Below are 23,253 nucleotides of genomic sequence, written 5' to 3' on the forward strand. Positions count from 1 at the left end.
ATTTATTTTCAGATAGAAACATCAGCTAAAGAGAAGGGATGTAGATCATTCTCATATGATTAAGTTTGTCCTTTGCAGGCCACCGTAGCTGGTGCGCTACACGGTGACGTGTTAAGGTAATAGGCATTCAGTTGTTAGTCGGCATGCAACGTACATGTTCACTGTACATGCTGTGGTCATAAATAAAGCCACCACTTGCCTATGCATTGTGTATTCCTTGTACATACACACATGCATGTATTAAGAAGTATTGACAACTTCTACACTCTCTACATAAAGTAATTCGTTACTTTACTCCAGGGGCGTCGCCTGGACCTGGAAACATTCGGGGCTCAGCCCACAGTGGCGGCGCTACAGTCAAATTTTCTACTGCAAGACTCCCCACACACACATACACAATTGCACCATCTGGTGTCACAAACGTGTGCCTGCATTAGCTTTGTTACGGCAATGCATTGTGGGAGATTCTCATAGCACGTGAGGATCTCTTGAGGGTAAGGTGCCTGTATTATCTCGGTGGACAAAATGTTTGTTTTTATTTTATAAGGACAATAACGTACTGTTGTGTTTGTTTAGTTTAATGTTAATTGTTTAATACTCACAGTCACAGCAACATGTTTTTAGTGTGATTGGCTATTTGTTTGATATGATTTATCAACGTGATCATCAATAGCTAATCTGAGCACCAGAACCCAGCTCACGAGTCCTTTTATGCTGCCCATTGAAATGCAGGTATGTGAGTTTTGTACACCAGTTTATTTATGTTTAATGTTTCACATTGCTCCACATGATGCCTCGACTACAAAGTCTTCCATGTTTCTTCGCTTCTTCCTCTGTGTCACAGTTTCGGGAATATCAAGATCATTGAGGGCCTTGGTCTTGTCATAGACCTCATGTGCTTTCTCGTTACTTTGGTAACTTTTCAGTGTGTTCTCAACTGCTGTTTTGTAATCTACTGCCTGCACCAAGTCAAGTGTTTCTTTCTGCAGGTATTTGTGCAGGCCCTGAGTGGTTGAGAGCAGTGTCTGGAACATGACAGCATGTAGAAGGTACTGCATTTTCAAAGCTTGCTTTCCAGTCCCTTTACTAGAGGGGCTGAAAGGCTCCCTAAAGTCTTGATCAAAGCAGGGAGGTTTTTGACATGCCCAGCAAACAAGTTGTTTGTCCCCTACCTCGAGCTGTTTCTGAAATGTTTGCAATCTCTGATGGTGGACAAGAGATGTGGAGAAGAAAGAGTAGAGACACTCCAGGAGATCAACGCAGGTATGTGAGTTTTGTACACCAGTTTGTATAAGTTTAATGTTTCACATTGCTTGTGAAAAATATACTACCACTATACGATCACTGATGTTTTGTTGTTGACTGGACACTTATTTTGTAAAAGAGATAGCATGAGAGGATCTCTTAAGCAATGCAGCTCGCGTGTCCTTTTTATATGCTGTCCATTGAAATGCAGGAAAGTAATCAGCTCTGAGTGATCTGTTGCCGAGGGGACACTACACCGGAGTTACATAAGCAGAGATAAAGTGCTATTTTGGGGGGAACTCACCTCCTCTGGGGTTCCTCAGGAAGACTTTTTTTAAATACTGAAGTTAAAAGCATCAATCTTGTGCACTTTGAGAGCAACATTAAGAGATATGGATACATCTCTCAACACCCATATGTCAAAAAGAAATCAAAGAATCAGAATCAGAAACGGGTTTATTATTTAACAACACTTCATTTTCCAATTAAATCATAAACTATGTCAAATTATTAGAAGTTGTTAGTAATCAGATTAAACAGAAAAAATGGATGGAAGGAGGAAATAATAATCCCTCATCTCTTGCTGTTTGCGGTTGAAATGATCTCTTTTGCTGGCCAAACATGCTGGATGGAAAGCAGTGATGTCTCACTTGCCTTGCCTTGTATCTGCAGTCCCTAAATCAGTCATGTTACTCATTGACTCTTGTCTGTTCTGGTGTTCCTGTTCATTGTTGTCTCCATTGTTGTTCTTGTCTGTTGTATCTCCTTCTTGTGTTCTTTCTCCTGTTCTCCTTTCTTCATCCTCTACTCTGTTTGGCTCATCTGTGATGACTGTGTAGGTAAACACAAACAAGTATGTAAGTCAATCAGTTTCCAGCTCTGTCAAATAAATGAATTTCAAAATACACACATTTGTCTTCATTAAAATGAGTGTCACCACACTGTCACAAAATGTAATACTAACCAATTGAAAATAGTTAAATTTACATCTCTTGTAGATATCACTGTTAGAGTAGTTATCTGCCAATAGGACAGAATCATTCCTATACAAATGCAGTTTGAGTAATTCACTTAATATATTTACTTAAAACTTTAATATAGTCATTTTCACTTAATACTCTAATATAGTCATCTTTCTGCATTCAACACTAAGGAAAGCTGTGCAATTTGACATGATAATGAGGAAAAAAGGCCTCCGACAATGCAGATCATTTTTTGATCATATCAATTTTAAGATGGGGGTCAAGGCTTAATATGTGGGAGCGTAGTGTCCCTTGACCCCTTTCAGGAGCCCCACTGGATTAGCTTTGATCTGAAATATTTGTATAAAAAGCTTGTTAGCTGGCTGTCCATCTCATAATGTTCACATAGAAACTAGCTGTCAATAGGAAATATAAATCAGAAGAATTATATTTTCATGCAAAATCTGTCACAAAAAGAGGTTGCACATTTAAATGCAGGTGTTGTTATGGCAACGTCAGTGGCCAGACAGCCACATTTACTGCTGCAAATACGTTCAAACATGCTGTCGACACGTAAAGCAGTGGCAACTATGCCACCATTTCAGCTGACTTTTTCTCAGAAATACTGTCACATAACATCCATATATATTTCAGTGCTAGGTTGATGCTTAGCTAAGCTAACTATGAAACACTTTAACTGACAGGACTCAGGAATCAGGATCAACTGTGTACTACTGTAAGGTAGCTTCTAGCTTCATGTCGAACACAGACAGTAAGTCAACATTTCCCAGAGAGCTTTCTTTGAAATCACCAAGTAACGCTAAAAAACACAACATTTAGATTGTATGACAAAGTGTTTATTTAATATATCTGGCTAGCTATAGCTACTTGCTAACGGTTTAGCTTACCCGCGTGATTCAAAGTAACGTCAACGTAGCTATAATGTATGCTTTGCTTACATGTTCGCATAGCTTGTAAGTTTACTGACAGGTACATACCTTGTTCACCTGGCTCAGGTGGTGGCTCTGGGGTTGTTGTGTGAGCCACCACTTGAGAATTGCCGTCTTTTTTATTAAAGAAATGTTCTTATGTCCATCTTCAGAATCTCCGCGTCCGGGGCTGAAAGTTTAAAGTTTAAACATTGTCACACTGTCAGCCAATAAAACACGTTTATTTCCATGCAACTCTCTGATTGGTCTGGTGGCGTCGTCTTGCCTCTGTGTTGCATTCACTGAACATGGGAAATAACATTTCTGCAGTCCGTCCTATAGGTAAAGTAGGTTAATGTATTATATTATTGAGGGAGAATTTGTCCGGGGCTAAAGAAAAAACATCCGGGGCTAAAGCCCCGGATGCCTACCCCAGGCGACGCCCCTGCTTTACTCGTTACTTTACTCGCAGGGCCGGCCCGCCCCTCCCTACAGGCAGATCACGCAGACTGCTAAAGTTTCAAATGTTCTCTTTAGTTCAGTTTCCATTGTCGCATAAGACTGATCCAGATCCTGCATTTTTTCCTATCTGACCATGGCTGTCCTCTGTCTCCTGCTATCTGTATTTTGCGCAGTATATCTCTGCTCACGCTGTTGCGTCGGCGTGTTCTCCTGCGTCTTGCCATGTGTCGCACTGGAACCATAGACTGGAACACACCGCAAAGACTTCAGTCGAGCACGTACGAACTGCGCATGCGTGAGTGGCAATAACTCTCCTTACCAGCAGGCGGCGGTAGTGTGTATTCGTCATTCAAAACAGGCAACAACCGGAAGACAGAAGAAGAACAGACTACGTGATATAAACAAACAACAAATAGCGTGTGCGGTAGCTTCACCTTAGCATGTGTTCTTTGTAGGTGTTTGTTGAGGTTTGACGTGGTGTTTCCAGCAGTGGATAACAGCTTCTGGCCTGGACACAGTTTGCACCTCACCGTCACATTCCTGTCTATTCTTCGGACGAACTCAAAATAATGGGCATACCTCCACCCAGTGGCGGCGCCAGAGATTTTCTCTAGGGGGTGCTGTGGGGTAGCTTGACGTTTCATAGAGGGTGCTCACACATTTAGGGTTTCCCATTAATGCACCAGCGCTACAGTTGAATGTTCTACTGCAACACTCCCCACGCGCGCACACACACAGTGCACCCGCGACTGTTACAATGAAGGCTCGATAATCAGCTCACGGCATATAGGCAGGGGTAAAGTGCTATTTTTACAAGTGGGGAGCGGACCTCACCTCCTCTAGGAGGGTCCTCACCTCCTCTAGGGGGGTCCGGGGGCTAGCTCCCCCGGGAAGATTTTTTGTTACATATTTAAGTTAAAAGCATCAATCTGGTGCACTTTGAGAGCAACATTAAGAGATCTATGGATACATCTCAACACCCATACGAAACAGAACTGTCAACAGATTTTCTATTTCTTTATAGATATTTTACAAATCACTCCCCTTTTAAAACAAACCGTTTGAGACCCACTGAGATAACTAGACTAAAGTTAACTATCTAAACACTGAGAGAGTCCTTTACTTCACCTGAGTTGAGGTTACCTGAGACTCTCCGTCTGACAGGAGAGAGTTCTCCCTCCACCTTGTTGTTGAAAAAGCTCCTTATATCCATTAGCTTGGCTAGCTAGCACCAGATGCTAACCACAACGATCTCCGGTAGATACCCACTGGTGCGCGAGGCGAGCTCTCTCGCTCGCTCGCGCACGCACGCTCACAAAATGGCTCGTGCCACACACACACACACACACACACAGAGCAGGGCTTGAATGAAACACAGAGACCCAGAAGTAAGCTACTTGTACTCACGAGGCCTATTATGTGCAGAATCCCTCTCACTTTCAGTTGGTTTTGATTGAGTGTCCACACGTGGTCGTTTAAGGACTAAAAAACGATCAATTTTTCACTTTGCTGTTAGCAAATCATTTGGCGCTCTAGCTAACAGGAAGTCAATCAAGTGTCACAAAGTAATTTAGCCTATGGGTAGGTCAAAAATCGAATGGGTGCTGACCATTGGCCTAATCATATCACCTGTGTTGGCTTTATGTTTTTGGTCAAAAATGTGTTTGTTTCACATATGCATTGATGTAATCATTAATATTTCTAATTTAATTTAATAAAAATAATAATAAGAATTTTCGAAAAAAAAAAAAAAACACATATTTCTTGGGGGTGCTTAGGGGGTGCTTTGGCAATCCTGGGGGGTGCTTCAGCACCCCCTAGCTCCCCCCTGGCGCCGCCCCTGCCTCCACCCCTCGAAAGTTATCGCTGACTCAGCCATGTTTATGCAGCACTGCACGTGGAGATGTGGACGCGCGCGCAGATTACGTACATATAAACCTGCGGCGGAAACCCCTCTTGTCTGTCAGTGTGATGATTATGACTGATTTTTAGTAAGTAACGAAGTAACGCGTGTCGGGGCAATGTTAGTAACTGTAGTGTGATTACTGGATTATAAAAGTAGCGCGTTACACTACTCCGTTACCGACAAAAGTAATATTATTACAGTAACGCGTTACACCCAACTCTGCCTAAGACCACCTATGTTGTTGTTTTGGAGCATCAGGACTATTCTTATATGTATCATTTCTTGCCTGTGTGTTTCATGATTCCCAGATTCACTTAGAAAGCCAAACAATCTGATCTGTAGAGCAGCATTCCTCCACAAAGAGACTGTACAATGCAGTTCCAGCCCCTCCCCCATGGCAGCGCATCAACTATTAAAAGGTGGAGAACAAAGCCACTCTTATTCCTTGGAGATGTACTCTGTTATAATAAGAGACATGCTTTTCCACAAGGATCCATATTTTCCTTGTTGGTTGCATCTTGTATGTCATGTAGGGTGACAGTAGGCAAATAAGAGATGAAACTACATTTCCCTGTCCACAAGAGTTCGACCCAAATAGAGAGGAATTACACGTCATTTTTATTAAATGTTTTGACTACATCACACAAAAAGTCCCAAAATGTCACATGGACAGCATTTGTGTGAATGAGTTTGGCCTACACTGATTAGAGTCATGGGAAACACATGGCCTGCTCTGTATAAAAGGGGTTAGTTAAGTAATGTTATATAAGGAAATGGTGACCTCTATTGAAAAGAGATCCTTGTTTCTTCAAAGTATCTTTATCTAATTTCATACTTTCTATCATCATTCTATTATAAACATATAAACACACCTTGTGTAAGGATAAGGTAGCATAAATATACTCAAGTAAAGTATAAGAAACTTCAAAGTGTAATGAAGTAAAGCACTTGAGTAAATGTAACCTATGGATGACTCAGTAACATGCCACCACCACCACCACTTATAATGCAACTATCTGTTAATCCATACTCTGGTATAAAATGACATGTTTCATTAAACCAAGTATTCAATATTACTGTAAATGTGGGTTTACAAATCAAATATATTTAAAAAAGGATTTAAAGCAATTATAAAGAAACACAGCATTAAGAAATATGGGTTTAAATTATATGTATTATGCTTCAATACACTGTTGTCCATAAAGTTGGAATAATGTTGCTTTCAGACACATTCCTCCTTTTACACACACAATAATTTCATGAGAATAAGTAAAACATATTTTATTCCAACTTTATGGGCCACAGTGTGTATAACAACAATCAATAAGGGAAAATGGATATAAGGAAATGTTGAATTGTACCATTTACACTATTAAATTAATAGGCCTATTATTGCCAGGATAGACCATGAGTATTGCATGTGTTATGGTAGCATGTTTTATTTTTGCAATGGTGGAGGAAGTACTAAAAAATGTTTACTTAAGTAAAAGTAGATGGTAATATAGTTAAAAAGTATTCAGTTACAAGTAAAAGTCCTGCATTCAAAATCTTACTTGTAAAAGTACAAGTGTCTCCATTAATATATACTTAACTTACCTAAAGTAAAAGTAGTCGTTATGTGTAGAGGCCCATTTTAGAATCATATTTAATTACTGGATTATGATTATTAATGTATTAGCGTGTTCATCACGGCTGATAAATGTAGTGCTAATTTGTATTACTTTATATTCTGCTGCTGGATATCTTAACCTATAATTAGATGTCAATGTGTATTTAATAATTGAGCTATATCTCGTATTAGCTAATAATCTAACTCTAATAATAGACAAATGCGGTGAAAAATATGTAGTGGAGTGAAACGTTTTTACACTGAAAATACTCAGGTAAAATACAAATACTTCAAAACAGTACAATACTTGTGTAAATCTAGTTTGTTACTATCCACCACTGTATTTTGTGATCAACAGTTTAGTGAATAGTCTAAACTTAAGTACTAATACATTTATTTCATATCTTTAGTTACTTTGCAGATTTTGATCAATAATGTGAAATATAAACAACACTTAAATAATACTTTATAGTTATAGGCTGGAGTTACATTCACAAAGCTACCCTGCAGCATACAAAGTAATTATAACTAGATGCACCTTTACCAGCTTTAATAAACACATGACTGAATCATGAGTACTTTCACTTTTGGTACTTTAAGTAGGCTATTTGCGATGCTAATATTTTTGTACTTTTACTTGAGTAACATTTTGACAGCAGGATTTTTTCTGGCAACAGAGTATTCCTAAACTGTGGTAGTTCTACTTTTACTTCAGATCTGAGTACTTTATGTACTAGTATATTTGAGTCTTTAGACTCAAATATAGCACTCTGCTGCTGACTCGGTCACAGTGGCTGCTCAGTAGTAGCAGCGCCCCTGTCGACGCCTCACCGTCAGTGGTCACGTGTTACACACTTCAACTTGCTGAAGTTGGAGAAAAGTTTGACAAGCCCGAAGATCTGAGAGCGAAGGCGAGCAGCAAGACCAAACAGAGACTTCCTCGATACACACGGTCCTTTATCTGCACACACACGATGGAAACCGTTGCCCAGGTAACAACTCTCACAGGAAGAGTGAAAACGGTTGATGGCGCACACTTTCATTTTTTAGCTAACACACCTACTTCTTCCGCAGACGTACCTCTCTCTCATTTTGTGTTTATTTCTCCTCAGAAAGTGATGTCTTCGGGTTTCACTCTAGACCTGGGACCTCTGAAAGAGCCTTTGGCTTTTATTCGTTTGCTACAATGGGTACGTTTTTCCAAATCTCTTTTACCGTATGGCATATGATGTGTTAAACATACGCTGTCCATCCCTGATCGCAGGCAGCAATTGGTTATGCTTTTTGTCTTGTGACCTGCACGCCTTGCGAAGCTATGACAGCCACGATTTGAGTTGTAACACCGTTTCAAATATGATATGTAAGCTAGATTAGGCGGTGTCTATCAGTCAACTCAACACCATCTGTAACCCACAAGCTATGTGGCACACTGGCAGCTAATGTGTACGCATGTTTAATGTAGCACATGTAGCTAATGATATTATAATGTGGAAATCAATGTACTTTATGTTGTAACTGCTAAAGTTGATGACGTCTCTAATCAAATAATGGTAGGCCTACATTGGGCAAGCCAGGGGTGGAAAAAGTACTTGTACTTGTACTTAAATAAAAGTACCAGAGTGTAGGAATACTCTGTTTCAAGTAAAAGTCCTGCAATCAAAATAGGAAAGTGCTCATTATGCAGATCGGCCCATTTCAGAATAATATATCATATGTTTTGATTACATTATGGAGCATTAATGTGCTGGTAAAGGTGCAGCTAGTTTGAACTACTTTGTATGCTACAGGGTATCTTGTGAATTTTACTGCAGGTTCAACTAAACGTCTTTCAGTGATCCAAATCTGCAAAGTAACTAAAAGTATTAAATAAATACAGTGGAGTACAAAGTAGCAACAAATTAAAATACTCAAGTAAAGTAGAAGTACCTCAAAATTGTACTTGAGTACAGTACTTGAGTAAATACACTTAGTTACTGTACATCACTGACGCTACAAATTAGTAGGTCTATAGTCTATCGGTATTACATTGAAGGACATGTTTTTTGTGAACTCTGCACAACATTTTGTAATGATGGCATCCACTGATTTAAGACGATTTCCTGTCAAAAGTGTGTTGCACAATAAAAAAAGGAAGTGTGTGTGACTGTGTGATCAGTACTAGTATGACAACGTGTCCCTCCCTATCTTGTGTCTACGGCTGCAGGTGTTTGCCATATTTGCCTTTGCTACGACTGGAGGGTACAGCGGCTCATCCAGCATCAACGTCCAATGCAAAGGGAGTGCCAGTCTAGAAATACTGGCAGACTTTAACTACCCATTCAGGTGTGTGTGAACCAACCATTCTAACACTCCTTCAAAGTGAGCAACCAGCTTAATGTAATGAGTGTTTAATCTTAGGAGTGTCATAATTAACAATACATGTATGTGTTTACACAGGTTGATGCAGCATCCGTATAATGTCCCTGTCTGCAACCAAACCGCCACCACTCAGTACTTCCTGACAGGAGACCACACCTCCTCTGCACAGTTTTATGTCTGCATTGGAGTGTTGGCATTTCTCTACACCACAGCCACACTCGTTCTCTACTTGGGCTTCCAGCATGTGTATAGAGAATCTAGTCGTGGCCCCACTGTGGTATGTTTTTCTGCACTCTCCTTTTTAACTGTTGTTTTTGGTGAAATGCTTGTGCCCAGCTAGGTCCTCCTCTCCACGTGCAGCAAGAAAGTGTTGCATGTGTTTTATTTGAGCTGCTGTATACATGTAGTAGTAACAACCATTATTTAACTTCATCTTACTGTACAATATTTAATTTTACATTCTGTTCTTGTATATCATATTCTAAATACATGTGCATAGACTTCTTGCACTGTTTTTTAATTTTATTTTGTATTTTATTATATAACTATGTTGCATTGTTAGAGGAGCTCGGGTCATAAGATTTTAATTTCCATTTCTACACTTTAGCTTATGTGACATTAAAACCTTTGAATCTTGAATCTAGTGACACCACAGAAATGTATTTTTACAGAAATTAATGTAATCTTATCCAGGCAGGCAATTGAGAATTTTATATTGCTTTTTGTGTAAACACGTTGCATCAGACTTTAGCTGCTGGATTTCACTGAGTCCTCCTTATCCTGGAATCTAGAGGTCAGAGAAGGTACATTTAACAGGGTGGTGTAAATGAAACAGGGAAGGGTGTCATTCCCAAGCAACAAGAAACACACAGCAGCACTAGGTACTTGAACCATGAAAGCTGCTTTAGTGCAGCTACCACTGTGTCGGTTAAATAGTTTTGACTCATCACTCTTCTTCTCTAAGGACCTGTTGGTGACTGCAGCCTTTGCCTTTTTGTGGTTGGCCTCATCTTCTGCTTGGGCTAAAGGCTTGTCTGATGTGAAGTGGGCCACCAGTCCTACACACATTGTGAGCGTTCCTGATGTTTGCAAAGATGCTGCAAAGTGTACCCCAGGCGCTACCCCTCACATGGGCCGACTAAACGCCTCTGTGGTAAGTTGTACTCAAAGTCGTTTTCCAGAAATACATAAACTTGTGTGCCACAGTGTAGGATATTTGACTTATGTCTTATTCTTTGGCAGATCTTTGGTTTTCTTAACCTAATCCTGTGGTGTGGCAGCTGCTGGTTCATTTTCAAGGAAACCCCTTTCCACAAATCAGCCAACCAGCCTGCTGATGTGGAGGGGGGAGTCGGCCCATCGTAACTGCACAGTTTACTCATTTCAAAATGTAGTTTTATTGAATAACTCATTTACTGATACTAATTGTTAAGAACCATACTGTGTAGATTACACAGTATTTCCAAACCTAACTGCTATTAATTTCATATTAAAGGCTTTATTTTACAAAAAACATTAAAAAAAACGTTAACTTGAGTTGTCCAAAGCTTAACAAATACAGCAAATTGTAAAAGTCAAAAACGTTATTCTCATTGATTCTCAGATTTCATGTTTTAGTATATATATATATATATATATATATATATATACCCAGGTATCCACATCAAAGGGCCCCTTATCTTAAATGGAGCTGAAGATGTAAACTGTGCAGCCTTGTGATAATCATAATGTAGCATCACTTTGCCAAACTTCAATCCATAAATCATGTCTGCCATCAGCATTTTTTACAAAAGAAACTCAGGGCTGTTGAGTGTTTGCATTTCAAAATAGCTATAAATATGAAATACTTGAAGTGAAATAATTATTATAACAAGTCTGGCCAAAATCTAGTTTTACTCCATTCCTTATAATCCAGTTGCCTTTATGAGATTATTTATAATAGGTGAAAGCAAATAGTTTGTGTTGTGTTGCATGCACTTCATCACTGCACTATATAAGGATAAAGTGTATTTTAGAATAACATGTTAGCTGTAGAGGATTTATCCGTTGCAACCTTCACTCTGACTTTCAATTTAAAACTGCCTTTACTACAAATAATTTCCAATCTTCTGCCTTGATGTTTATGATGTTTCATTTTTCTTAATTACCCCAGCAAGGTCCTAACTTATTTTAAGGCCAATGTACTATAAAGTGTACTGCCTTAACTGGCGGTTAGAAGCAATTTAATAATAAGTTACTAATTAACAGTTTGTATTGCTTTTGCTTTCTACCTCCACTTTGTTATAAGATGAGCTTTCTTTTTTATTTCCTACTTTGATAAAGGCTAGATGAGACTGGAGATTTGTTACTCCAGGAAAATACTGTGTGGACATGAAATGCCGTGCATCATTAAAACAAGAACTGCACTTGTTGTAACGTGTCTGATTTTGCGTCTGGTGGTTGCACCGGTGAAAGCACACACACACAGATCACATAATGTTTGGGAATCAGTCAGGTAAATAATATATTTTTCCTATTCTGCAATGAGCCTAAGATTCACAACTCAGGACTGTAACTAGAAATGCCTCACTTTCTTCTCTCATCCTTCTTCATATTTTCACTAATAATGCATTCAGCAAACAAAGCTAGGAAGCATGCAATACAGTTTGATATTCACTAGGTGGCAGACATGATGCTTCTATCATCATCAGCTGACACCAGAAACATCCTCACACACAAAACGAAGGCCCAATCCCAAACCAAGCCCTACACCCATTACCCCTCCGTTCGCGCGGAGGGTCCGCCACATTAAGTGCTGTTCCAAAGCAACGAGTGTGGGGCGGTGTGGAGTGGGCTATCAAGCCCTCAAACAGCGAGTCTGCATCGGTGCTGACTGGAGACCGGTCTCTACCTGACCGGTCTCCACGCTGTGTGTGTCCGTCCAAGTAGTTCCAGCAAACATCCAAAATCAGGTTTAAAACTAAAAGAGCTTTACAAAAAAGTAACACAATTAAAGATGTTTGGAGTTTTATTTTAATTATTAATTTAATTTTTTTGTCTAAAAGATGCTGATTTGAAACCGTTGTTACATACAGTTACGGCATTTCCTGTTTCTGCCGGAGAGAGGGGAAGAGGGGGAGCTTGCCGCTGTAATTACTCCCTCCATCTGACAGGAGGGAGCCTCGTTGAGCTGCGAGTGTCACTCCACGGAGTTCACTTCAAATGAACCCCCTGACCCATCAGTCCAGTCAAGTGATCATTTTCTCAGGCAGATGTGAAAACATCAGGGCCTGATACATGTATGCGAATTATTCAGTCAACCTTGCCTTAACACAACTAAGTGCTCCTATTTTGGTTGGAATACTTTTTTTTCTAAATAAGATTACCACCAATATTAATATTTGCCATCCAATCTATACAATTAGAGGCTATAGTGAGGTAAAGGAATAAGGTCATTTACAGAATTGGAAACAGTGTAGTGGTTTAGTAGTGGTATTTGTTTATGATCAAGAAAGAAAGAAACATTTGATTAAACTGTCAGTTTATCATTATTAAATCATGCATTGAATATAGTCCTGAAAACTGAAGTATATGTGGAAAACATTCTAAAATAATGTACTATACCCTAATGATCCTAAAGTATCAATTTCATCCTAAATTGTGTATAAAATAATGTTACACTTTGATATTAAAAAACACTTTAACAATGATACTTTTACACGAACTTGTCATTTAAAACACCTTATAATTAATACCTTTTATGGAAGTGACAAAGCAACACAGATGTGGACCTTTTGCAACATATGGTTTCAAATTCCAAACACTCCTTTGTTATCCATGTTTGCATATATTACTACTGAGAAAGCGGGGACGAGCTTTGTGACGCGGATGTGCTGCGCGTGAACTGACAGTATCACCTCGTGAACGCGCAAGAGCAGCAATGGCCGCTTTGGATCGGCGAAATCCTAATCTCGACGATTTTGTCGGATTAAACTGGAGTTGTTGGGTAGTTAAAGCGAATATTTTGCCATCTGACGGTGAGTCGCATCCCCTGTCCCTGACCTGGTCTCCATCATGTCTCAGTGCCCAAGTCCTCTGATTTATTTGTTGTTACCACATACACATAGGGCGGCATAAAGCGCGACCCAAACAAAAGACCCGCTAGGTCCTAGTGCAGGGGGAGTTTGCTAGGAATGTTAACGGGCAACAAGCAAACAAAACTAATTGAAATCATTGTTTCTAAGGCATTTTGTAATGTATTCATAAAACACTAGCTGGTTAATACAATGCAAGCTTCTATCCTGTGGACAGGTGATGTCACCGTTAGCGTTAGCCTGCCAGCTACTGTCACACCAAACAACAACAATGACGTTTCTAAATAGAATGTATCCAGTTTGCTAATAGCAACATTTTTGCGACTCGACCACATAACAAGAGGATGTTGGCAGTGGGTGTATCGAAAGAGAGTTTTAAAGACTCACATTTTATTTAGAAAACTTTAAAAATGACGAGTAAAATACCGCGAAACACCAAATCTGAAGCACGTACTGATGTGAACGACTTGTTCCGGATTTTACTCAGCAAAGCTATCCGGATATCAATAAACCTGCTTCTTAGAAGATGCTACAGCTATGCCCCATCCCAAAATGTCATGCTGAATGTTTTTGCTTTTAATACAGCTGGGTCTAATGTTGAAGACAGCAGCAAGAATGGGAGGAACCGCTGTGAGACCATGGCCCTCAGGAGAGAAGGTGAGACTCAATCCCTTTTATTGAAACCCTCACGCTTAGATGTTTCCCTCTAATTCTATTTAGCTTTCTCCTCCATAGACATGCACACATTTGGCCACTGCCCGTCACATGATGAGATGTACCTGGTGGTGTGCAGTCACTGTGGCCAGGTGGTGAAACCTCAGGCCTTTGAGAAGCACTGTGAGAGGCGGCATGGTCCTCTCACTAAAGTGTGTGGACAGTCTCCGGCACCACAGCCGAGACCCCGCTCTGTTCGTCCCTCCACAAATAATTCCTGCTCCAGAGAGAGGCAGAAAGATGGCAGATGTCATGAAGCCATCCCCCCCTCCTCAGCAGCACCACCTGCACACCAGCACATGCCTAGCACGGCCCAGAAGGAGGCAGTGAGGTACCTTTTAGGATTGTTTACTTCCAGTGTTGGGGAGAAACATGGAACAGTGTTACGTCATGAAATCACCAACAAATTAAATCATAATCAATGACAGACCACTGAGAAACATATAATTAAGTTTCACTTCCCAATCAAAATGTTGGTGATGTTACATTAGAATATATCATTTTTTTAAAACACGTTTATATGTGCAATATTGATTTGATGATCTTACCTTGTTTCAATATGTATTTAAGTTATATTAACAAAGGTTAAATACACAATTGACAGTTATCAGTGTTGAGTACTTGTGTGAAGTTAACACTGCTTGGTTTAAGTTTATGTGTTTTTTTGTTGTTGTTGGTTTTTTCAGTTTTATTGCCTTGAATTTGGTCTCCTGCTGTATCTACATTTTAATCCTGAATTGCATACATCTCATGAGCTAATTTTTAAGTTGTCTTCTCACTCTACCCCTGCAGTTTTCCTTCAGTGGAGAAGTTCCCCCAGGAGAACGTCCCCCTTCCTCACTCCTCCCCCTCATCCACGCCTCGCCCCATGGTTCCTGCTTGGCACTTAGGACCTCTGCCCCCTGGCCACTGTTCCTCCTCCACTTCTCCCTCAGAGAGACCCTCGCCGCAGAAGACCACAGCTGGGCAGTCCAGTGAGGCCCTCAGTCCTCAGCGGGGAACAAGAACCTACAGCCAGATTTACAAAAACATCAGCAGTAAGTTTATACATCTGGTGTGTATCCTGCTGCTGATTTCTACCATTTACCATTTAGATCATGCTGACTGTCTGTGGCTGTTGCTCACTGACTTCTGTGTTATCTTTATTTCCCATAGAGAAAGAATGTGATCTGGACAAACAGAGCAGAGTTCTGGACCCAGAGAGGAAGAAGCTGTGCAGCCGGGAGCTTATATGCAATGTAAACGCTCAGTGCTTTGTCCAATATTGATACCAGTATCTTCATTGGTGTTCGTTATTCATAGAAATATACTTTTCTTTGTAATGCCTGTCTTTCGGCGCTGTTCTCTCCACACAGACTGATTCCATCCACCAGCAGCAGAAAGCATTGGGAAGGAGTAAGACACTTGCCCAGTTGGCAGAGGAGCAGAAACCAGCCTCTATAGGTCATGCTCTGGATCAGCTTCTTGTTAATTCAAAAGACAAAGAGCAACATCTGGAAGCTTTTGAAGATACAAAAACAATTCAGACCAGTACAACATTTAACAGCAACCTTCACATTCCCAGGTATAGTATATATTATAAAATTACCAAGTTAATTTTATTTAACAAAGTACATCAATTATCACTGCAGAAGATGTTTTAATTCTCTCAAATGTTGTCTGAGATGGACAAGGGCACTACGATCTACTTAAACCTGTTTTTATTTTTTTGTTTTTAACATGTTTCATTATTAGTTGACAGAACACAGTAAAAGTAGCAAAATGACAAGCATACAAAACAAACAATTTCAAAAATAAATTTTGTGTATGGTAATGTTTAATCATCCAAACGGTACCATGTTGAGTATTTTTGTGTTGCCTGATTGTGTGGAATTAATTGTTCTCATTTGTTTGTTTTTCTTGCTTTCAAAGCAGGTCTGAGGACCCATCAGAAAATGTTCCAGAGGAGGAATGTGACAGCGCTGTGGAAGTGGAGGCCCCGCCTCAACGTGCCTTCAACCAGAGCCAGGTGTCGGCCGAGGAGAGTGAAGACGATGAGAAGGATGAAGACACAGACCCGCCTGCCACACCCTTGCACCCCAAACCTCTCGGGGTGAGTGCAGAAGTAGCAGTGCAGTGCAAAAGTATCTAGGTTTTTTGGGGGGAAGAGACATTTTTAGCAGTTTCGATAATCCTGGATAGTGAAAAACACTGAGCATTTATTTTTATTTTTTATTTTTCAATTTTTCTTTCTCTTTTTTCAATTTCAAAGTCAACTTTATTGTCAATCTTCCAGTTTGTGTGTACAGACAGAGAGATCGAAATACTGTTTCCCACAATCCCGAATATAAAAACAAATGTATATACAAATATTTGTTCATTGATTTGTGAATCTCACTGTTTACACCTCTGAAAAGGACATGAGTTTGTTTGTATTTGTAAAATGGTTTCTCGTCTCCAGCTATGCACTTTTGGATGCCGCACATTGGGCTGCAGCATCTTCACCTTCAACCGGCGTTTACATCACGTGCGGTTCGCCCTCAGTGCCATGTTGGAGCACCATGTCAGCACACATTTGTGGAAGTGAGTGTCACTACTTTACCTTATAGATATTTCACCTGTTTGGATGAAGAAAATAGTTCCTCAAAGTTTACCCCAATAGAGGACATAGTATTTAAAGAGCATAGTGCATTGCCATTTAAATAGTTTTTAATTATGTAATGAGAAAAGGACAGGTGTTGATCTAATACTGAGCAAAAATATCCTTTACAAAAAAGGATGGTTTGTTTAACAACATTAATATACTCTTATGAATAACGTGGGTACTCCACTCTGGCTCCCCCTTTCAACACTGTACCTATCAATAGACGCACCGTGGTCAAAAGTTAGGGTATTAGCCTGCTTCAAGAGTATTGATGGATTCAGATTTCAGAACTCAAGCAGGCAGTGCAGAAACAATCGAAGGATTTTATCTTACATATTTAAGGATCAGCCAATGGATATTCGGTCTCATAACAAAATGAGGCTGCAATTGATCCACCAGAACCACATCAGGGTAAGTGAGAATATCTTGATTTGATTTAGGTTAATTTATTATGTTCTCTTTTAGCCGAACTGGGCTACTCTTACAGGAGTCCTAACACATGTACAAACCCACGATTAGCCCTATACAGCACAAACAATATTGTTTAAACATCAAATCTACATAGAAAAAAATATGAATTGCACTTTACACAGCAGGTAGGCCACCTGGGGGGGTAACATGCACATCTCTAGCTGCCTTATTATGTGCCTTTTGGAGCCCAATCTTACTAATAGCTGACCTGACTGCCAATTAAGGCTGTCTTGGATCTTCTGCCTGGAGGTTTTGCTTTATGCTTTTAATTATGTTTTTAGAAAAAAGACATCCCTATGAGCTTAATTTTTCCTTTGAACCTACAGGAAAATGCCTCAAGTCTCATCAGGTCTCAGGTCATGTCAGGTCTCATCTCCAGCTGTAGGATCAGCTGTCAGGACTGAGGCCCGATCCTCCAAATCCACTGGCTCCCTCAGCCTCGATTATACCTCACTGGGTCAACTGGAAACCAAACCCAGTCTGCACAATTCTCCCAGTTTCAAATCGCCTTCTTCCCCTGCAACGGCGACACTTGGGCCTGGCCGACGGCGCAACCCTGCCGGCAAAGCCCGGCTGCGGGAGGAGGAGCTTATGCAAGATGCGAGCGCACTACAGAAAGCTGCCATGCTGTCAAACGGCGGTGAGGGCAAATCCTCCAAATGCATCAGGGACCCCCCCCTCAATGAGAAGGGCCAGCCACATGTCCCCCCCTCTCAAGGAGCAGTTAATGATACCTTTTCAAACGTGAATAAGCCATGCCCTCCGCTCCAACGCTCCCCCCGCAGCAAAGCGAGGGCTCCAGGGATTCAGCAGCAGGGGGCGGGCTGCAACAACAGGGGTCTTGCTGAAAAGCGCAAAGGCAGCGATGAGTCAACGTCTCTCAGCTCCTCACTGTCCAGAACCTCCAAGTGTCAACGCTTGTCCTCCCCTTCCCGCTAGAGCAGACAGAATGGAAAGCATATCAGGGATCTGCGTGTGGGGGTTTGGAGAACAGATCCAACTCCCAAAGAGTGAGTAAACAAGCCAGCTATGACACAACATACTGTAGGTCGCATACACCAATGTTTTTTATGATGTGGATCCATCACTTTAAGCCTAAAATTACACAACTATCACAGAAGATGTTCTTGATCTGAACCTGATTGTAGGGTGTCTGGTTCGAACAACTGTGAACACATTTGAAGGTGACAATTTATCTTTTATCTTCTCAGCCAAAAAAGAGGCCATTGAGGAGAGGCCTGCTGCAGGTGTGTTTGTGTGCACGCATGACTGCGTACATGCGTGGTTTTGTGTATATTTATGTCTTTACATTTTTACGCACAGATATCAGGAATAAATATTGGTCTGCATGTTGTGTATTTTTGCTAAATGTCTATTTTTCTATGTGACTAAATGTCTCAGTTTGTTACTGTGTAAGAATGTATAAATACCTCAATTTACTCATGCTGCTAAAGTTAAAAGTCATCTCATGGCAAAACAATAAAACATTCTTGAATCCTTTATGGCTCTGCATCTCCTGTCATTTAACTTTGGATCTGTGCTAACGGCAGGGGTTAAATTGGGCCGGGGCTGTCCGGGGCTCAGCCCCGGCACATAGGACGATGCTCTGACGTCATCACCCTCGCTTATTTGTCATTTGTTTAAGCCATATGTTAAAACATCTCTCGTTGTTAATATAGACTTTATTTAGGGTCGATATGTGTTGACTTTACTTTAAATTAGCAGATCTCTGTGACAGGATATCGTTTTTCCGCTGAGTGAACGTGTGTCTCTGCTCCGATCAGGAGCTGCAGCACTGCGGCTCCTTCGTGCAGAGAGTCTGCAGCGGTGTGTGAACATAACCAATAACATACCATAGCCAATAACAAATCAATGTAACTTATTTTATTTTTGGTGTTCATTCATATCTTATTTTACCTAGTTAACATTTATTTATGCATATTTTTGTATCTCTCAGGTTTTAAACGATATTTTTGGTTTACTGTCCTATAGTATACATTGAAATGATTTCAAACCTGTTCATCCCAATAATTATAAAGGAGTGCCTTGGAAATATGTGTTAACATAAATTGCATTTATCTCTCTCGCTCGCTCCAATGCCCACTTTAGCTGTGAGCTGCGGGCGCCTGATAAGCCAACACCCCTGCACTTTCATCACTTACAGCGCCCATCGTACGGGGCAAATGAAAAGTGTAACCGGGGTGAAAAGGGTGTTACCTTGACTTAATTATGAATGTTTTTACATCAAGGCCGAAAATTAGGATGAGCGCAAACAGTCAAAAATGTTTTTTTCCCTCCCAGAGCTGCCAGCGCAGCGATCTGCCGCCCTAGGCGACTGCCTATGTCGCCTATGTCAAAAACCGGCCCTGTACACCATGCTAAATGTATGTCTGCATAAAGCTGAGTTATGATCGGTCATAATAACACAGAATTTGGTGATGATTAAATAGTTTACAGTGAGATTTACTCCCATACTTTTGGCCATACTCACGCAGCCCTACAAATGAATTGAGATTTCCACACAAATGTTCTTTAGCAAGTGTGCAGAGCAGTGTTGATTTAAAAAAGCAATTTGAAGGTTGGATATTTGTAAACCTTTTTTTGTGTATATATATTAATAATTTAAGATGTAAATGAATTCCAGTTTATTTGTAGTACTTTCTATTTTGACTGTGACATTTGGTGGCATCAATGTGTGCATTTGATACAGATAATGGAGCAGTTGCTTTAGGGCCACAGTGTATATCCCTTAAGGTCAAATAATGAGATCCTCGACCTCCGCCCCCCTCTCGCACCTCCACACAGAGCCCCCCCACATATCAAATCCCAACTTAACCCCTGGCTATCGGCACATTAAAGGTGGTAAACTGAATGTTGGTGAGTGTAGTTTACTCATGGTAACTCTTTTACTGAAATTATGAAAATTGACAGGGGCATTTGAAAGTTTCTCTCTCATTATCCCAATTGCTCTGTTGATATTTAATTTTTTCTAACTTCAGATTGTGGCATCTGGGTATAGAAAATCCTTAAAAAAGTTGAACCGTTTTCTCCACATTGACACTTTTGAACTTGAACATCTTATAAAAGGGAAATAACTTTCTTATTTATGACGTTTTGGTGCAAAGGCAAGCATTACCACAGTTGTAAATAGAGGCGTGTTTAATCATCTAATCACAACACTATAATAATAACTTGTTATGTAATGTGGTGCTACCTATTCATTTATATATACGGTATATGTAGCTTATATATGAACTGCTGTAATGCTTGTGAAATACTTGTTCATATCCCAGATGAAAATGGTGTAGACTGAAAAATCGTTAATAACAGTCGGAGACGCAATGTGTCTTACCTTGAGTTGTGCTGTTGTGCCGCATCTGTCATACATTCAGGTTATTCCCATTTAACTATTTATATTACAATTTGAAAATGTATTTTTTTATCAGTATGTTTAATGCTTTTAAGTTAATCTACGTCAAATATAGTTGTATTGACATTTTAAATTGCATTACCAATTATATACACACTGTCATAAAACAAAGGCTAAAAGCTTTTGTCTTGTAGTGCACTTCCTACTTTTACCACTAGATGGTGTTAGGCCATACATTTTGCTCCCCAGAAAAAGCATCATGATGAAACTTTAGCCTTGTTTGCCAAATTAAAACAGCAAACATTGTTCATAAACCTACTTGGTCTTTCATATTGTGGTCATGTGACAAGTAATTTAAAACAAACAATTTGTTCATGATAAACGGTTATTACTTGCACGGAGTTTATGCGCACTTCATTTATGTATCTAGCAATATCTAGCCACTCCACCTATGGCATAGTAATTTGGGCAAAATGTCACAGCTTTACCCTCAAACTTCACAAAGTTTTAAAAGCAATTAATTAAAGGAACATTTCTTGAAAAGCAATAAAAATGGACTCCACAAAAAGTGTAGATCTTTTTATTAGGTCAAATGATCAGTATTCTTTATCTTTAATGCCTACTAGGTTGCAAACCATGCAAAGCCGTTCCACTTTAGCTGTGATACCTTTCCGATATTATGGCAGTGACCCACCAGCTCACCTTTGAAGCAGTGGTCAATAAACTCAATGCTTTTAATGCTGTTAAAAGCTCCATCCATTTCCTGTGGACTGTTGTAGTTGCCCACTTTTAAGGCAGAACACGATTTACCCCCACGACCTCAATAATGTTTCTGTAATTGCTGCTACAGTCAGATGAACAGAGATAGATGTTTTAAGGGCAGAGACCACTCCTTTCTCTAATTCTCTAATGTATGATAAGTGATCAAAAAGGGAACAGTTAATGTGCCATTACTGCAAAAAGCAAAGGGCCTGTGAACTGTACAACTCTCAAGATGTTGTTCTATTGATGCTGCAAATGTGAAAACATTCATGCATCATATTACATTAGAACTTAACACAGAAACGGTCCTGAGAAGATTTATTCACCCTTTGTCTTCATACCCATTCCAAACCCATTGTTTTTGAAGATTGGTGTATTTGAATGGATTTCTTTATTTGCTTCTACATTGGTGGCTTTTATAAAAAATATGTTTTGCCTCTTCTTAAAGACAGAAAAGCTGTTGCTGTAATTGTTGGAAAGTACCCCGTTGAGAACTAACCCTACAACTCTTTACATCACCTGACACAGCCACCAAGCTAAAGCACTGCTTTCTCTTTGAATTCCTCATGGCTCTATGATGCTGACTGAAAATAACTGGCGGCTACACACTCACTGCCCATTCAAATGTATCAACAAATTCAAAACTGGCACTCCTCCTATAGTTTTTGATACATGTTCAATATATATTTTCTGTTTAACTATATTGTTAAGCAGAGTTAAGTGTAAAATACATCCTATGTCATTCAAAAAAATTAAAACCCACCCCGCTTATAAAATAAACACTTATGATCCAGACTTGAATGTTGAAACAATTAACAGCAGCACGGCGGGGGACGAAATACAAAATGATCAACAACATCAGAATGTACAAGAATACAGTCAGTACACTGGTAGAACATAGCAGTACACAACTAATCAATACTGAACACAGAAAAATGAGTCTTAATACATATATATATAGATATCTATAGGAAGGCAGATTAGCTTTGGAGAGAACAAAGCCACTCTATTCCTCTAAGACCTTACCAATAGCACTTAGTTTTTCTGTGTACACAAACGCGACTAGTACTCTGAGTGACATTGGCTACAACAGATTTAACTAGAGTTGCCTTTTTTTTCTGGGCAAACATTTGTTTATGAAATGGTCTGCCAGTTCAATGTGGGCTATTCAACAGCCATCTCTGTATCATTTTAGATTCTGTGACATTTAGTAGATCCTCATGCTGCCTTGAGTGGCCAGGGATTTAATTCCTAGATGTATTATATTGGCCCCATGATGAGAAAGAAGGGAACAGAACAATTGAATATAGAGGGCAATACTCCGGTGTTCGATCCTTAAAAGCGAGCAAGGTTATTTGCCAACTTCAGCCAGCCAGCAGAAAGGCTAAATGTGGCTTCCTTTTAATGCGTCTGATGGTATATTTGATATGTTTCCACCTGGTGTGCGAGAGTGGCATGATTCACGCACCACCTCTCTGATAAGTGTGACTTCCTTTTCTCACCCACTCACGGAAGATGCTGAGTTGCACACTGCAGCCGTGAATATAACATTAATTTTGCGTAAAAACCTATTACGCTCAAGACATTTTACCATTTGATAGCTATTTTGACCTCTATTTGCAATATGTATGTGAATTTACATACCAATCTGTTATTATTTGTGCTGTGGTGTTAAAGTGGAAAACTAAAACGCACTAAGAAATGATTTCAAAAATTACTATTTCCATGTTCTAATATGATATTTTCCAATCATATGACTCAGTGGTGGA

The 23,253-nt window shown here is 39.8% G+C and overlaps 2 protein-coding genes across 4 annotated transcripts; both read left to right on the forward strand.

Annotated features, from left to right (window-relative positions):
• The first annotated feature begins 7,878 nt into the window (after positions 1-7,878).
• Positions 7,879-11,881, forward strand: sypl2b (synaptophysin-like 2b). The gene is made up of 6 exons (XM_034209594.1): positions 7,879-8,105; positions 8,226-8,303; positions 9,317-9,435; positions 9,550-9,748; positions 10,436-10,624; positions 10,714-11,881. The coding sequence occupies exons 1-6, from the start codon at positions 8,088-8,090 to the stop codon at positions 10,834-10,836; spliced, it is 726 nt and encodes a 241-aa protein (XP_034065485.1). The 5' UTR covers positions 7,879-8,087; the 3' UTR covers positions 10,837-11,881.
• Positions 11,882-13,366: 1,485 nt separating this feature from the next.
• On the forward strand, positions 13,367-18,852 carry atxn7l2b (ataxin 7-like 2b). Of its 3 annotated transcripts, XR_004568341.1 has the most exons (10): positions 13,371-13,487; positions 14,130-14,201; positions 14,280-14,589; positions 15,051-15,295; positions 15,414-15,496; positions 15,614-15,822; positions 16,170-16,350; positions 16,699-16,820; positions 17,679-18,362; positions 18,564-18,852. XR_004568341.1 is itself a non-coding variant. In XM_034208869.1 (9 exons), the coding sequence occupies exons 1-9, from the start codon at positions 13,391-13,393 to the stop codon at positions 18,289-18,291; spliced, it is 1,932 nt and encodes a 643-aa protein (XP_034064760.1). In that variant the 5' UTR covers positions 13,367-13,390; the 3' UTR covers positions 18,292-18,852. The 3 variants fall into 3 exon arrangements, 2 of the variants coding, with proteins under 2 accessions (XP_034064760.1, XP_034064759.1); XM_034208869.1 differs by having other exon boundaries at positions 13,367-13,487; positions 17,679-18,852; XM_034208868.1 differs by having other exon boundaries at positions 16,173-16,350; positions 17,679-18,852.
• Positions 18,853-23,253: the final 4,401 nt, after the last annotated feature.

The sequence above is a fragment of the Gymnodraco acuticeps genome, unplaced genomic scaffold (assembly GCF_902827175.1).
Source record: "Gymnodraco acuticeps unplaced genomic scaffold, fGymAcu1.1, whole genome shotgun sequence".
Classification (NCBI taxonomy): Eukaryota; Metazoa; Chordata; class Actinopteri; order Perciformes; family Bathydraconidae; genus Gymnodraco; species Gymnodraco acuticeps.

Excerpts from the sequence above, each read along its gene's own strand:
- sypl2b (XM_034209594.1), top strand. Across the intron at positions 9,436-9,549 it reads GACTTTAACTACCCATTCAG|GTTGATGCAGCATCCGTATA; the intron begins GTGTGTGTGAAC and ends GTGTTTACACAG. Across the intron at positions 10,625-10,713 it reads GCCGACTAAACGCCTCTGTG|ATCTTTGGTTTTCTTAACCT; the intron begins GTAAGTTGTACT and ends ATTCTTTGGCAG.
- atxn7l2b (XM_034208869.1), top strand. The coding sequence starts at position 13,391 with ATGGCCGCTTTGGATCGGCGAAATCCTAATCTCGACGATTTTGTCGGA. Across the intron at positions 14,202-14,279 it reads CATGGCCCTCAGGAGAGAAG|ACATGCACACATTTGGCCAC; the intron begins GTGAGACTCAAT and ends TCTCCTCCATAG. Across the intron at positions 16,821-17,678 it reads GTCAGCACACATTTGTGGAA|GAAAATGCCTCAAGTCTCAT; the intron begins GTGAGTGTCACT and ends TTGAACCTACAG.